The sequence below is a fragment of the Rana temporaria genome, chromosome 1, assembly GCF_905171775.1.
Source record: "Rana temporaria chromosome 1, aRanTem1.1, whole genome shotgun sequence".
Classification (NCBI taxonomy): Eukaryota; Metazoa; Chordata; class Amphibia; order Anura; family Ranidae; genus Rana; species Rana temporaria.
The window spans coordinates 199,687,967-199,705,658 of record NC_053489.1 but is presented as its reverse complement, the minus strand read 5'-3'; the positions used below and the strand labels follow the sequence as shown (position 1 = coordinate 199,705,658).

The 17,692-nt window shown below is 41.1% G+C and overlaps 1 protein-coding gene across 2 annotated transcripts in view; it reads right to left on the bottom strand.

Moving 5' to 3' along the window:
- The window catches only part of MMP17 (matrix metallopeptidase 17), a 194,639-nt gene that overhangs the window by 53,209 nt on the left and 123,738 nt on the right, over positions 1–17,692 (bottom strand). For both annotated transcript variants that reach the window (XM_040347643.1, XM_040347647.1), the window contains exon 3: positions 10,193–10,322. In XM_040347643.1, the coding sequence (XP_040203577.1) occupies positions 10,193–10,322 (130 nt within the window). The remainder of the gene's footprint in view (positions 1–10,192; positions 10,323–17,692) is intronic.

The window sequence follows — 17,692 nt, the reverse complement described above, 5'->3', positions numbered from 1 at the left end:
TCCCAACTTCATCATTAAAAACGATGTTGCCCACACACCATCGTTTTTGAAAAATGATGAACAAAGCGACGGCACTCTAAAGGGGAAGTTCTATTTGCCTTGAGGCTGCTTTTAGCTGGTTACTTGTTCGTAAAAGACGATTCGTGCTTTTTTGTCTGTTACAGCGTGATGAATGTGCGATCTTCATTATGAATGGTAGTTTTACCTCCCGTCTCATAAATTGCTTCTGGGCATGTGCGGGTTTAAAACTTCATTTTTGCCCACACACGATCATTTTTTATGACACAAAAAAAATTACATTTTAAAAAATGACATAAAAAATTGAAGCATGTTCGTTTTTCATATTTGGAGATGAAATGTCTTTTCCTCTAGACGTAAAAAGTGCCCCTTTGTCCTCTATGTTGACCGTAAAGTGAAAAACTCAACACCAAGTTCACTGTATGGACCTCTTATATATTTGTACATGTTGATCATATCCCCCCTTATTCTCCTCTTCTCAAGAGTGAATAAATTCAGTTCCTCTAATCTTTCCTCATAGCTGAGCTCCTCCATTCCTCTTATCAGTTTGGTTGTCCTTCTCTGCACTTTCTCCAGTTCTCCGATATCCTTTTTGAGAACTGGTGCCCAAAACTGAACTGCATATTCCAGGGGAGGTCTTACTAATGATTTGTACAGGGGCAAAATTATATCTCTCTCTCTGCAGTCCATACCTCTCTTAATACAAGAAAGGACTTTGCTCGCTTTGGAAACCGCAGCTTGGCATTGCATGCCATTATTGAGCTTATGATCTACCCCCAGATCCTTCTCCACTACGGATTCCCCCAGTTGTATCCAGTCCCCAGATTGAGGACTAAACAGTTTCTTTGATGGCACTCTGCCAGAGTTTGCAGTTTAAAAGTCTGGAAGTGGTCAGAACTTCATCTGAGAGCATGTGGATTTTGTCTATATTCTCCAATGGTGGCAGATTTCCACAGCCCTTAGGTGTCACAATCTCTCTTTACGTTACATAGGATAAGAAAGTCACAAAGTAAAGCTATACAAAAACGCTACATTTTGTGAGACAGAATAAAGATGACTGCTCTTTATGCAGCATCCTGCAGGTGTCGCTCTCTGACAAATTGTGCATGCCATGATTCTCCTTGGAAGCTGGCCAGGGTGCTATCCTCACAGGATGTATTTGGAGCAGCACTCTAAGGGTTACAAGTGGAAAGCAATTTCTGCAGCGTCTCAGCCTGCTCTGCAATTCTGTGATCTTGCTTCACATATAACAGATATCATAGCTGACTAATACAAGTGGAAAGCCTTACTGATATCACTGCTAAAAATGTGATATATTATTCCTTTTAATTTGGATTTAATGTATTAATTGCCTTGACTTTCTAGTATATATTTGTTTAATGATACTCCCTGCTCCTGTCTTTTTTTACATCTCAAGCTTTAAAGCTTTTTTGTACGCATTTCTGCTGTGCAAACACATTAATTAACTTTTCTGTTTATAAATGGCAGGTGCAAATATTATAACCTATAAATGCCTGAAAAATACCCGTACACTCTTATCACAGACTTTAATTTCTACCTATATTCATGTGATTATTCAGTAAGGTACAATGGGACTACGAGATGCATTATGCTATAGCAACCACCTGTTATGTGAGATGACTGCAGTACATTTCATACATTCAGATTTCTATGGGTTATTACTATTTACACTACCTTGATTTATAGGTCAAATGATTCCACAACAGGGCATACCCTTGAAACCAATCTCATGGGTTCCTATTGGCTCTTTTTTTTTCTATCATTCTACGCGTTTGGAGAAATCCTAGGTTAAAGGGTAACTCCACTTTCAAATAAATAAATAAAAATAACATATACAATTGCTATAAAAGCCATATTGTACGTCAAGGTTATTAAAAATGACCCTTCCTTTTCAATCCGCAGTGTTTCAATATTCTTTCAAATTCAATGCATTATAGCAACCTGTCATTTCCTGCTTGTGTGATTTGGCTCGCTTATTTTACAAAAAGCCTGCAGTAAGATGCAAGTCAGATTTAAGGCCTCTTCTGCAACAGAAATTTCTTTTTTTGGCAATACACTCCCTAAGGGAGGGAGTGTATTTATAAACAGAAAAGGTTAATTAATGTGTTCTTTACACAGCATTATTTCTAAAGATAGATTTTCTCATTAGAACACTGAGAATGTACCAGCTGATTATAATGAACCAGATCCTTCCATTGAAGCCTCGTACACACGGCCGAGGAACTCGACGGGCGAAACACATCGTTTTCCTCGTCGAGTTCCTTGTTAGACTGTCGAGGAACTCGACAAGCCAATTTTTTCCATTCCTGTCAAGGAAATAGAGAACATGCTCTCTTTTTGGCTCTTTGAGTTTCTCAACAGTTTCCTCGACGAAAATGTACACACGACCGGTTTCCTCGGCAAAAAAATATCTCCCAGCAAGTTTCTTGCTGGTTTTTGCAGAGAAACTCGGTCATGTGTATGAGGCCTGAGATTTAATTTCCAAAAGACATGGTGAAACAAACAGCTATTTCCTCAGAGCAGAAACGGGTAGGAATCTGCAATAACATTTGTTAAATTCCTGCAATATACTGATAATTGTGAGGGAATATTTTTTTTTTCTCAACAACAGTAGAGATTTTCTTAACCTCCCTGGCGGTAAACCCGAGCGTGACTCGGGGTTGGTTTTCAATGCTAAAATCGGTATCCCCGAGTCACGCTCGGGGTGGACGTGCAGCGGCGCGGCTTACCTTTCGCTGGATCCACAGGCAAATTACTCACCTTGTCCCTGGATCCAGCGATGCCATCCCGCTGTGTGAGCGAGCGGGACCTCCTCGCTCGATTCACAGACTCCCCGTGTGCCGCCGATCTCCGTTCCCTGCGACGTTACGACGCACGGGAGGGGAGAACGGCGCCAAATTTAAAAAAGTAAACAAACACTTTACATACAGTATACTGTAATCTTATAGATTACAGTACTGTATGTAAAAAATACACACCCCCTTGTCCCTAGTGGTCTGCCCAGTGCCCTACATGTACTTTTATAAAAAAAAAAATGTAATTTCTGCCTAAAAACTGTAGATTGTCCAAAAGTGTCCCTTTATGTCAAAAATGGTTTTAGATCAGCTAGAAAACAGCGATAATAAATTATAATCACTTGCAGAAATGTGCGATAGCGATTTGTGGGGAAATTCGTCATAAAAAAAATAAATAATGACAGCGACAATTCTGCAACTGTGCAAATTTCAGTGATTTTGAGTTGATTACATTATTGAATAATTTTTATTATAATTATATTATTATTTGTTATAATTATTTATAATTATTTATTATATTATAATTTATAATTTTGTTTTAAAAAAAAAAATCATACCCGGGATGCCTACAAGACTCTTGCTTGGTCAGATTTAAGTGAGTTATTTCTAAAAATTACAGGCCTACAGTATAAAACGCCAAATTGTACCGCTTTTGGTACGTAATTCCAGACAGAATCATACCGCCAGGCAGGTTAAAGCCAATCTCCTGGTAGATAAAAAAAAAAAATCATCGTGTAAAGGTATGAATTCATGAAAAAAAGTGTATGCATGTTTTAAAGCGGTAGTAAATCGCTGGCCTTTTTATTTTTAAACCTGCAAGGCAATGCCATAATGTGCAAGTATGAATCGCATACTTGCACATTATGTGAAACTTACCTAAGAATGAAGCCCTCCAGCGGTGCGTTGTCAAAGCGATTCCATCATCATGCAGTCTTCCTTCCGGGTTTGAGGACTCTGGCTGTGTTAGTGGCTGTAGCCATGATGAGGTCACTCCCGGGGATGCACGCAGGAGCTGTCATTTAAGGTACAGGACTCCGAAGGAATGGTACAGGTATGCCATTCCTTCAGAGCGCACTCTCCAGTGATGTCACTGGCTGCATCTACAGTATATAACTCCAATATTGATATGATATGATATTTACAGTACCTATAGGTAAGCCTTTTTATAGGCTTACCTATAGGTAAAAATCATGCATGAAGGTTTTCTCCCACTTTAAAACAGTGTGTGCAAGTACTTTGGTTAGACTTGGCATAATCCCCTGTAGAGTGAATGTCAGAATGAGAGAAGGAGAAGCAGAACAAAGAGCCAGTCAGTTGTGCTGCGGGCTTTACATCCTAAAATGGAACATTGCTAACAGGAGGACAGAGAAGTGTGATAGAGAGATTTACACATCAGTGTGCTGTTTCTCCTTTACTGTCCAGGCTAGGACCGACAGGGACAATTCCTAATTTTATTAATTAAAGTGATTTTCTCCCAAAAGTGAAAATCATGCTGTAAAAGAAGATAATCAACATTTAGTCAATTAAAAAAATGAAGCCATGCTCTAAAATAATAGGCATTATTAAACATCTATTAAGTCATCCAGTCCAAAAGCAGTCCACTTGAACCTTTGTCCTCTAACATGTTACCCTCAACAATGAGTGTATTCGCAGCACTCAAGGTTTTCTAGTGTAACGTGTTAGAACGGGGAGGTTTGGGTGGACTGCTTTTGCACTGGATGGATTAATAAGTGTCTAACGATGGATCTTATTTTGAAGTGCGACTTACGTTTTTTCTTGATTGATTAGTTCTAAGGGATGACAGACCGTTGCAATAACCAACATCTGCAGTTGAGAGTGTGCGGGTAGGTGATTTGCAGCTTATTACTGGGTTATTAGAGTCAATAATTACTTGTCCTACCACCCTTGCCTGTGATCTTCATTCCTATGCAGAGCTACTCCTCTATAGAATCTTCAGAATTTGACACACTTCTGGGAGTGATGGATGTTTGGTCCACCCGCCTGCTTTAGGGAACCTACTGAGCGCTATATCACTACTGTGTCTTGTAGTGTCAGAGTGGCCCAGACGTGTGTTGAATGCTGAGGATTGTTTATCAGACGTAGATCAGAAGCATGGGTGGCAGGACAGGTAAGTATTAGTTCTTTATTAGAGGGAAAAATAAATCTTGGCTCCTTCATCCACACAAGTGAGGTGGATGGAGGAATCTTTCCCTCTGGGACTTTGTATTCTGAAAGCAGCACTGTCAGAATATACTAATCACCAATTGGTTACAGCCAGCAGACTTAGGCTTTATTCACACCAATGCATTTTTAGTGCTTTTTGCATTTTGCAGATTTGTACTACAGAACGACGTGCTTCATAGCAAACCATGTTAAATGGGCTGTAGAGCAAATCTGCAAAATGCAACAAGCACTAAAACTGCATAGGTGTGAATCCAGCCTAAGAAAAAAATTCCAACAAGCCTGCTTGCCAAAAGCAGATCTAAAGATCAACTTGTATTGAACAGGTAAACATATGGCTTGAAATTCAGCCAGTCTCTGTAGAACCTGAGAAATTCCAATCCACCTATGGCCAACTAGGGCTGTGTCAATCTCAGGAATGAATAGACAGAAATACAATTCCCTTGACAGGTAAAACAGTAACCATATACTGTATATAGGCCATGTATGTATTTAGCTTTAGATTTCGACTTTTTAAATTGTACAGGTCTGTGTAGACAGGATTCCATTTGAAATTCTGACTGTACCAGTAAGAACTAAGCAGGGGGAAACTCTTTAGTCTCTGTCTAAAGCTTGATATTCTGCTTTGGCAGGATAAACAGAACACATCTAGGTGTATAGTTTGTTGTCTCACTATAACACAGTGTTCTTGCTGCCAAATGCATGAATAACCTGTTCAAAGGCCTCTGTTGCATGCACAAGGCAAAGATGTGCCTAATTCAAAGCTGCTTGTTTTATGTGCTTATATCAACTAAACAAGATAACTTCTTGGCTGTGGGAATGTAAGCAGGCATTTAATCCTTGGACCAACACATTCCACAATAAAAATGGTTTTGGCTCAATTGCGCAACAGCTTGGCATTATAAAAAAATGACTGCAACCAGTAGGGTGTGTATAAGCTCAGCCTCCCAGTTTTTGGCTAGTATTGTCCCTAATGAATCTGTACAAAGATGAAGGCACTGTGTACCTGAGCTGTTTTCAAATGGACAACTGAGGGCCCATTAGGTTAAGTGAAATCTGTGTCTAATGCCCACCCTGATCTCAAAATCCTCAGCTTGCCACATGATAGAAACAACTGCATCTGACAATTAGTGGGCTAGGGGAAGTTTGCAACGGTGTGTTGTCATCTGTAGCTCTATGTTCCCCTTACGTGAGATAAATGGTCCCTTTTCAGCGGGTGTGACAGAACTTACTAATGCAATTCACAGCATAGCTTTTCTTTGGTATGAGAAATGTTCTGATAAGATGATGTATATGGAGTCATTGTTCAGTCTGCCAGTCTGCTCTAACATCATGCTGGCAGATGACATTGTAACAAATGTTACAGCATTTGTCACAATTTAAAAGCTGTACTTCTAAGTCATATGTCATGAAAGAAACCAGCCCTAATTGCAATAGATAACCTAAAGCACCAACTCTTTGAATTAAATACTTATAAGATGTGCAAAATGGTGTGGGTTGCTACCTACTGTATATATTTACTATTTTAATCTCCTTCGCTCTGGTTGTTTTAGTTGTTACTTCAAAATTATGGATATTTTGGGGGGTGTGGCCTCAGCATGGTGAAGTAATGACGCAAGATTTATGAGCTCTTGCTTTCCCCAGCTTTACTAATGCAGAAAAAGAGGCATAGGCCACCAGCTTTCCACACATTCATGCCTGGCTTACTGGCGTGGCGCAACGGGGTCTTTCTAGTTGGACATCACTATTTACATTAAACACACGAGGGACCTGGGACAGATTGAATGTCACTGGAGACCTATCTCCACCCACCTCACCTATAGCTCCTCTTGGGGGATGTAACGGGAGGGCCCGTGGAACCCAGAAGCTCTTAGAAAGTATGAGCCAGAAAAAAATGGACATTCAGAATATATCTTAGACTACCTGAGATGGGATTATTATGTAATTATTATCCACAATATATTCCAGGATATCTTTAAAGAACGAATTACTGTTTGTTAATCAGGTTAATTGAAAGATGTTAATGTCATCACCTCCAGTTACCTGGCTGCCTGAGTAATGTAAATTCAATCCAGACTAACTTCTAAGGATCTTTCATTGTGGCTTGTGCTAATTGACCCTGTATTGTGTGAAGGAGTCCTGTGACAATGTGTATTGTAAGTTAACAGACAACCAGACTGGGAAGGTCAGGTGTCTGAGTGATTAGCTGTAGTTAATTAGCTCATGTAAATTAGATCAGGTCCCAGAGTCAGGGTGTCTGCTAAGAGATATATTGAGGATGATGTGTATTGGGGGGGGGGGCTCGTTAGGTAACCATTGTGTGATGTTGTGGGTGGATCCGGGCCATATCTCCTGTGGTATCCTAAATTGTATATAAGAGCCTGTATTTCTCATTAAAGTGATTCCCTGTTTTGAACCTCAAACAGAGCTGTGTGTCTCGTTAATGGGGGGGAATTCTTATGGGTCTTGTTCGCCTGATTGTGGAGTGTCGGTAGCTGCCTTGTGTTCGGAAAGGGAACATCCTAAACGGCTTTAACCCCTGCCCCATTTGGGGTGCCGTTACAGGGGATATCCTTGGTATCCATTGGGGTCAGAAGTAAGTTTTTTTTTTAAAACATGGGGCAGAGATAGGAATGTGGGATGACTTAAGCTAGCTCCCTCCAGCCATCTGTTTGTCTTAGACCAGTTGCATGAACCATTTGTAGGGTTCCCAATGGATCACTAGCTTTACTAGCAGCTCTTAGATTTTCTACACAGGCTGACTGCCATCTTGCAGCCAGCAACTTCTTTAGCAGAATTAAGCCCACACATCACCTTCATCAGCTCTACAACTCATGAAATGTGCTATACTTTTTTTTTTTATGCTGGTACAGGACCCCAGTGAGGTTGGTGAAAACCTTTCCCTCATGCTGGCGAGGATGCTCACAGGAGGGATCTTTTTTTGCATCTCTGGTGGTCCTATGCTAAGTTACAGAAATTCTGAAGGGCAATATCACAATGGATAAAAAAAACCAACCCCAGACCTGTATAATGTACACCCCTACAATATCTAGTTCATGACATCCCCTCATCTCTAAAGGCTTTATTACCCCACACCTTCTCAATGCTGCAAAGAGCCTTATTTACTGGTTCTGAAAGCAGGACGACTGCCCTGTGATCCAAGACTGGAGGTAGATAGAATAATGGAAGCAGAGAGATGGGTGTTTACAATTAGAGATAAACAGGATAAATTCCAAGACATTAGGTCTTTCTGGATGTATTAGGCCCCATACACACGAGAGAATTTATCCGCGAATCCGGTCCAGCGGACCGTTTCCGCGGATAAATCCTCTCGAGGATTTCTGCGGATTTTCATGTGATGGAGTGTACTCACCATCGCATTGAAATCCGCGCCGAAATCCTCTGGCGATGACGTGTCGCGCCGTCGCCGCGATGATGACGCGGCGACGTGCGCGACGCTGTCATATAAGGAATTCCACGCATGCGTCGAATCATTACGACGCATGCAGGGGATCCCTTCGGACGAATGGATCCGGTGAGTCTATACAGACCAGCGGATCCATCCGTTGGGATGGATTCCAGCAGATGGATTTGCTTGGCATGTCAGCAAATATTCGATCTGCTGGAATCCATCCCAGGGGAGATATATCCGCGGAAACAGATCCGCTGGCGTGTACACACCATAGGATCTATCCGCTGAAACCCATTTGCTGGGATTTTTCAGCGGATGGATTCTATCGTGTGTACGGGGCCTTACTCAAAATTACGTAAAAAATTGATGATTATACAGCAGGGCCTCAACCTCCTAATTGTCATGTTATAGAGTTAGGAAACTCTTAGGCTGCATTCACACCTGAGCGTTTTCAGCTCATAAAACGCTTGTAAAACGCCTGAAAAAACACCTGAAAAACGCCCAACAAGCAAAATCACATTTATTTCAATGGCAGCTGTTCACATCTGAGCGTTTTGTCACCTGAAAAAAAACACCTGAAAACGCCATAAGCTCAATCTTTGAGGCAGATTACAGGCGTTTTTCTGCCTTTTACATTGGTGCAAAATCACAGTAAAAACTTGCAACTTTGAAACACTCAGGTGAGAATGCAGCCTAAGGTACAGGTTACTGTCAATATAAGGTGTTCATATACATGACCCCCCATAATGCTCTATGTGATAGCTGTACATGTTTAACTACTTGTGGACCGCCCACCCGCAATGTACCGCAGCCTTTCAGGCAAAGAAATGTACTGGGTTACTTGCTTCTGGGTTTTTGATCACGTATTTACTTAGCTTCCTGCTTATAGAATAAGGAATTTCAGAGGCAGTCGCAGGCCTTTCGACATGACTTTGGAAAACACTCTGGATCTCTCTGTCATTCTGGTTAAACTCACATTAGGTTAGTCAATTACGTCTCGTGCAGCTTTTACGTAATGTTAACCTGTCCTGAGAGAAACATGGAAACTGCCCTTGTTGACCACAGCTTCTGAAAATGCTAGCCTCTGGCTGACCCGTACAAGCATTCTCATATCAATTTCAGTGCTCATTCGGAGGTTCCTGGAATGCATGCTTGTTTGAGGTCAGTGGCTCCATAAGTGTTACTTTAAAGTAAACCTCTCAAGAGAGAAATATGGGGACAGCCATTGCAAACCTTCTTTTTAATATGCTAATTGTTTAGCTGTTATGCTGCCTCTCTGGATTCAACTTTCTGAGTCACAGACCGAGGGCAATTATGTAGAGCAGGAAACGTATAAAAAATCTTTATATGCATACTTGCTGTAGGCCAGTTACTCAAAGTACTGAAAAATGGAGGTCAACATGATAGCCAAACATTTTTGGACATAGGTCAGCAATAGCAGCCTCTATATCTCTTATGACAGGTTTACTTTAAAAGGTGAAGCAGAGTGTTTTGTATCTAGTGATTTGGTCTGACGTTGGTAGTCATACTTTACAGCACAGGAAGTCTACTTTGTGTTCTTTTCCCACAATGATGATGATAGTGTTTCCTTGGGTTTATTCAATATTGCCAATTTCCTAGCACTTTTGCCTATTTGTCTATGAATGTTGTTTAAATATTTTACACATCAGAATTTATATTTTACCAGTTCTTTGAAGGCATCATTCCATGCTAGTTTTATACATACTGCCTAATCTGACACAATTAGATGAGTGTGATGGTTTACCTCCAGGATAAATTCCTCTTGTTCCACTTGGTCACCATCTGGATGTTCCGCTTCCTCCTTGTGGCCTCTGATTGGGACAGGTCAGGCAAAGAACAACGAGGGGTTTTCATTAGTTCCAAGGTGGCCTCATCTGTGTAATAGAGGACAAAGCTTTCTCTCAGTATTTAATCCTCTTTCATGATTTCTTGTCAACCCATTTGTGAGAGCACTTATTATAAGGCACTCAAGCTAAAAGGAGATTCAGGAACTTTCTTTTCTATTTGTTTCCTTCTGAATAAGTTTACATATCCTGAGTTAAAAAAGAATTCTGGGTGAAAGCAAGTGCAGGCGTACTAAGGATCGGAACTATGTAGAGAATATTTGTCTGAATTCTTAATATGTAGTATAATTAAAATTTACAAACACAAAAGCATTGAGGGAAACAAAGAGTACTAGTAAAACACACAGTAAAAAAAAAAAAAAAGGCATGGGCTGCACTACACTGAACATTTGTATCCTTTGTTATTGAGTAATTTAACCACTTGTAGTCAATCAGCTGAACAGAAACACATTGATTTCAACACATTTCAGATGGGGTGACTGACAACACAAGGTTACATTGCTTTAAGAGAATAAAATTGATAAGCTGACAATAATGGTGAGAAAAAGAGTGGGAGAGATTGCAATTAGAGGCTCCTGGTGGAAGAACCACCGCAATCAAATAGGTTTTCCTACCTTCCCCTGACAACCATTACTTGACAGTATTGGATCACTGGTCATGCTTATGTCTGTCCTTACCCTATGATAGGCATAAACACAAAAGTCAGAGTCATATGGCAATTAAAAATGACGATATCTTACCACCAGATAACTAATATGAATCACTGGCTGTGCAAACAAATTTAACATGATTTTCTATCAATTTCCTTTTACACATAACAGATCTGTATAAATACAGAACCAACATCCTTTTTTCTTACAGTACATGTATCAAACAGAATAATCTATACCTGCCCTTGTCATGTAGTAGACAGCTCAAAGAACATTTTCATAATATATTCAGAATCAGAAGAACCACTATATTCCAACACACCCACGTGGTAGGCTCCCAAATGAATTTCTTCTAACATTCTAAGCCAATTGGGCACAAATCCATGCATGTACTTTAGTCTGTTTCCCCTGGGTCTGCAGTTGCTCTTTCCTATCAGCATGTCACCTGTGATAAACCAGTGATGACAGAAGCAGCCATCAGTGTATAAAAATGGTTTAGAATAACTAACAAATCGCATTTACTATATGAAACACACTTCCTCCTATGTGACAACTACTTTTCCAGCAAGACGAGGGTGCATCAAACCATGCACCTATGGCCACTACAGTAAAATATAACCTTTAGCAAGATTTTATTAAAATGTACTGTATATCAAATATTGTGTGTGTTTTTAGTTATAGGGAGGAACTGAAAAATGACTCCAAAAAGCTTGAAAATAGTGGTGGTATAACAATATTGTTGCAGCTAACCTAAAAAGCAAACTGCAGTACCAAAATAAAGTGTGCTACAGAAGAGGGTCCACATGGAACATATAGGAGATCAGAAAACAAAGTTCTATATTCCTGTATGACCCAGGGTAAAAGACGAGAAAATGGAACTTCCGCTTTTTGGATTTCCCCCCTCCAGTGTCACATTTGACACCTTTCAGGGGGAGGGGGAGCAGATACCTGTGTACTCCAGGTATTTGCTCCCATTTCCAGGAAAAGATCGCCGCAGTATCCGTGTCGATCTATGTCATATCTGGCTTCCTCTCCGCCCCCCCGCTGTCTTCTGGGAGACACGCAGGTCCCAGAAGACAGCAGGGACCAGGGGAATGGCGCAGCGCAACTTGTGCATGCACAGTAGGAAACCAGGAAGTGAAGCTGCAAGGCTTCACTTCCTGATTCCCTTCCCGAAGATGGCGGCGCCTCCACCCAAGAGCAGAGGGACAGATCGGCTTCGGGTGCCAACATTGCAGGCACCCTGGACAGGTAAGTGTCCATATATTAAAAGTCAGCAGCTGCAGTATTTGTAGCTGCTGACTTTTAATTATTTTATTTTTTCGGCGGAACTCCGCTTTAAGGTATTGCCTCAGTACTATGCAGGAAAAAAAAGGGGTGTGCCAAACCGGAACCACCCTGTTATTGCCAAATTCCCTGCAAGCTGGAACCTATCATTCTGGTTAATTTAGATGGGAGATACCAATGGATTGAATGTAGCGATGTCAAAGATGTAAGTCAATCGTTGGCTCCACATTCAAATTTAACATGATTTCAATTTCCCTTTACACAAAACAGATCTGTATAAATACAGAACAGACATCCTTTTTCTGAAGCCTCGTACACACGACCGAGGAACTCGACGGGCGAAACACATTGTTTTCCTCGTCGAGTTCCTTGTTAGGCTGTCGAGAAACTTGACAAGCCAATTTTCCCGTCAAGGAAATAGAGAACATGTTCTCTTTTTGGCTCGTCGAGTTTCTCGACAGTTTCCTCAATGAAAATGTACACACGACCGGTTTCCTCTGCAAAAAAATATCTCCCAGCAAGTTTCTTGCTGGTTTTTGCAGAGAAACTCTGTCGTGTGTACGAGGCCTTATGCCGCATTTTTTGTGATGAAATAAAATGACATTTTTAAAAATGTCATTTAAAATGATCGTGTGTGGGCAAAATGTCATTTTATGTCTTCTGAAAAATGACCAAAAAAAAATTCGAACATGCTCGAATTTTTTATGTCATTTTTTAAAATGTCATTTTTTGTGTCATAAAAAATGATCGTGTGTGGGCAAAAATGAAGTTTTAAACCCGCACATGCCCAGAAGCAAGTTTTGAGACGGGAGGTAAAACTACCATTCATAATGGAGTAAGCACATTCATCACGCTGTAACAGACAAAAAAGCACGAAACGTCTTTTACTAACAAGTAACCAGCTAAAAGCAGCCTCAAGGCGAATAGAACTTCCCCTTTAGAGTGCCGTCACTTTGTTCATCATTTTTCAAAACGATGGTGTGTATGCTACATCGTTTTTGAAAATGAAGTTTCAAAAATGTCGTTTTTTTTCATCACATAAAATGACATTTTTTTTTCATCACAAAAAATGACCGTCTGTACGCGGCATTAGAGTCCTTGTGTCAACCAGAATAATCTATACCTGCCCATGTCATATAGTAGATGAAAAGTGGTGCTAGCTGGTTGACCACGGCGCTGGAGACCTATTGCCACACCCCATATATAGAAATGCAAAAGAAAAAGAAATACCCCCAGAACTTTTAAGGCAACGGTCACACAAAAGAGTAGAACATTTGATAACATACACATTTGTATTACAATGTAAAAAAGTATAATAAATGACAAAATCCAACCTTGAAAACAAAGCAATAGTAGCAACACATACATATTGTATGGCTACTATTGCTTTGTTTTTAACGTTGGATTTTCTCGTTTATTATACTTTTACATTGTAATAAAAATTTGTATTTTATCACATTTCCTACTCTTTTGTCTGGTGTGACATTTGCCTTAAAAGTCCCAGGGGTATTTATCTTTCTTTTGCATGTCATGTAGTAGACAGCTCCAAGAGCATATTCATAATATATTCAGAATCAGAAGAACCACTATATTCCAACACACCCACGTGGTAGGCTCCCAAATGAATTTCTTCGTTTTAAGCCAATTGGGTACAAAGCCATGCGTGTACTTTAACCTGTTTCCCCTGGGTCGGCAGTTGCTCTTTCCCATCAGCATGTCACCAGTGATAAACCAGTGATGACAGCAGCTGCCATCAGTGTACAAAAATGGTTTAAAGCAATTCCTGGCACTGCAAGTCCTCCCTGCTGTTTGTGGCTGATGTATTGGTTTTTACAACATAACTCATTGTGAGCCTTGGATTATATTCTCAGCAAAAGCCCACTGACAATCAATGCTCTTAAAAGAAATGTATGTTTGCAGTTACGCATTACCCAAGATTATGATCTCTAATTTAATATGGTTCTGCAGGTAAGCATTTTAAAGCTGATGTTCATGATTCATGTCACTTTAAATAGTTCATTTGGACCAAGCTGGTCCAAACAAATTATTTGCTTCACTAAGTGCTGCAGTATCTCTAAGCAATGCATGTACTGCATGTAACTTTAGCTACATAGAGTACACAGTGCTGGGTTCTGGCTGGGAGACAGAGACTTCCCATCTCTAACCTAGAACGAGACAGAATCTGGCTGAGAGGCGCTGAGCCATTGATAGGTAGTTGTGTATTCTATGAAGGAATACAAAGCTTCCTCTGACTGGCTGAGTGGGAGGGACAGGCTGATTATGTCACACTCTCAGACTTGGCCAATCAGAGGAAGCTTTGTATTCATTTTACCAGTGGCCGTGCGTCCATAGAGGGTGCCGGAGCGCCGCCCCCTCTGGCTCTCGCACCGCCACTGATTACAATAACATAGATTCATGCATTGCATGAATCTACGTTATTGTTGCCACTGCCGCCGACTATTCAGATGGCCGGATGGTGAGCGCGGGCCACCTGAATAATGGCAGCTGGTTGGCTGTGTGGAAGTGCCTATCAGAGCCAGCGGCTCTGATAGGCTTTCCGAGTACAGCCCTCAGTCAGCTTCCGGAAACTTATCTAAGAGACATACAGTGGGGGTGCGTTCCTTAGATAAGACTGACAGGCGTCTCAGCCAATCAGGTTCACCGGTTCTGGTTACCGGTAACCTGATTAGCTGAAGCGTCATCGAGGGCGGGAGAAGACATCGAGGGACGTGGAAGGAGGATGGCTGACCCCCAGAAAGGAAAGTGCCGGGCAGGGGAGGGGCATTTTACAGGGCACAGCGGCGACAATGGGCACAGTGGCGACAATGGGCACAGTGGCATCAATGGACACAGTGGCATCAATGGGCACAGTGGAATCAATGGGCACAGTGGAATCAATGGGCACAGTGGCATCAATGGGCACAGTGGCGACAATTAAAGGGCACAGTGGCGACAAAGGGCACAATGGCGACAATTGGCACAGTGGCTGCGTTTAATGGCATGGCACAGTGGCTGCGTTTGATGGCATGGCACGTTTGCGCCCCAGCCGCCACTGCATTTTACAGAATATAAAACTACCTATGAATGGCTGAGCGTCGCTCAGCCACACTCTGCTTTGTTCCGGGTGTCTCACAGCTGGAACCCAGCACTGTGTACTGTATGTAGCCAAAGTTACATGCAGTACACACACTGCTTAGTGAAGCAAATAGTTTGTTTGGACCAGCTTGGTCCAGATGCACCATTTAAAGTCAAAGGAAACATGGACATCAGCTGTAAGTTAAGAGATAGCTGTAACTTTAGACCGATCAGCAGCTCTAAACATTACTCAGCCTGTGCTGCCAATAAATAAATGGCATCCTAATCTCCATGCAGTAACTTGTTATTTGCATTGTATTTTCATTGTTTAGGCAGGGTATAGACATTTTTTTTTTTTTTTTTTCATTCAACTAGTGGGTTGGACCAAAAAAACTGACAGATCCCTACATTTAACACAAACAATGTGTGATGCAGGAATCTCCCGCTGTCAAGCTTTTGTTTTATGGACAATTTTTGGTCACTATATAAACCTGCTTAAGAGCCTTGTAAAGGAAGACTGAGATTTTTCTCCAGTGAGAAAAATCAGTGGTAAGGTCTTTCTTAGGATTGTTTGCTGTGACTAATCCCAGGACAGATCCTGCTCATCACCTTTATTACTGCATGGGTGCCAATCCCTAACCTAGAGTGATCTATTAAAGAACTGCAATATAAATAACCTGCAGCTTTACTAGAGGGAGATCGTTCTGTGAACAAAAGTAACACTAAAGCTGGTCATAAGTACTGTAGCTCAAATTTTCGACTGGTTCAGCAGGTAACAGACTGAATTTCGATTCATGTGTGGCTGCCCCAGTTTGATAGAAGTTGATTGTTATATAAACTTCTGATGAATGGGAATAGGGAGGATTCCTCCATCCAACTCGCTTGTGTCGATGAAGGGATCCTTTCATTTTTTTTTCGATCAGCCATCTGGCTAGATGAGTCATCTATGGCCAGCTTTAGAATGTTTTAGTAGTTTGCCTTAATTTCCTTCTGTGTACCTTCATTCACAAAACAATCTCCCTCTGGTGAAGCATTAGCCTGATAGAATAACGTAAAAAGTAACACTAAACTTAAGTGATAAATAATGCAAAACATAAATATATAAGGTTATAAGACATATAAGACCATTTTTTTTAGTGAACTGACTACTTTTGAGATAAATACTGCATGAGTTAATAATGCAGTATTAATCCCAGAGTCTATTTAAAGTGATTGTAAACAATCACATGTAAAACAACAACCATTTAGTTTAAAACAGAAATGAAAGACATTTGTGTATAGATATAAAGAAAACATTATAAATACCCTTTTCTCTTTTTTTATAAGTGATCACATTCCTCTGCATAACAGCTGGGGGGAGGAGAAGCAGCAGCACACCGAGCTTCCCAGTAAATGGCTGTGCAGGGGGTGGTGTATTTGGACTAGTCTGATTATTGGAAGAGAGCAGGTTGAGTTCCAAGCATAGCTAGAGAAACTGATCACAGTGTGTTCTCCTGCTTATTGTGGTCAGTTTTTAATAGGAAAGCAGAGGGACTGCCAGTAACAACAGGGATTTTACATAAAGGAAGCAATACAAAGAGAACAGGATATTTTATCATACAAGTACATGGTACATCAGGCACACCACATACGGTAGACCACGGTAGACCACATACTATTGCTGACTCGGCTAGCTGAAGTAGCCAAAGTCGCGGAATGTGACTTAGCCTGGTTTTCCTCCTTTTTGGAAAACCGATCACAAGTAGTGAAACTGGGACCGTTCACCTCTGAAAAACGCACGGTGTCATGCGGAGTCCCTCAAGGATCCCCTCTGTCGCCGGTGCTGTTTAATATCTATCTCCGCCCTCTTTTTGAAATCATCAGCAGTCAAAAGCTGCTCTACCACTCTTATGCGGATGACACACAACTGTATTTTCTTATTTGCAACACAAAGGATCATCATCTCAATCTAGAGAAATGTCTCTCTTTGATAGAGAACTGGATGACAAAGAGTTATCTCAAACTCAACGGCTCTAAAACAGAACTTCTCCTGTTTCACGCCAATTGGAAGAATCAACTAGCAACAACCTGGACACCTCCGCCTATTCTAGGAAAAATCATCGCCCCCAGCACCAAAGTCAAAAGTCTCGGAGTCCTCTTCGACACCTACATGACAATGGAGGCACAAAAAGGGTCAGTAGTCAGCGGATCGCACCATCTGCTATGCCTATTACGCAGACTAATTCCATTTATTCCTAAAGAAGACATAGCAGTCATGGTGGGAACAATTGTTAACTCCAGGCTGGACTATGCAAATGCCCTCTACCTCGCACTCCCAAAGTACCAAATCACTCGCCTGCAGGTCGTTCAGAATACGGCCGCGGGTCTTGTGACTGGAAAAAAAACATC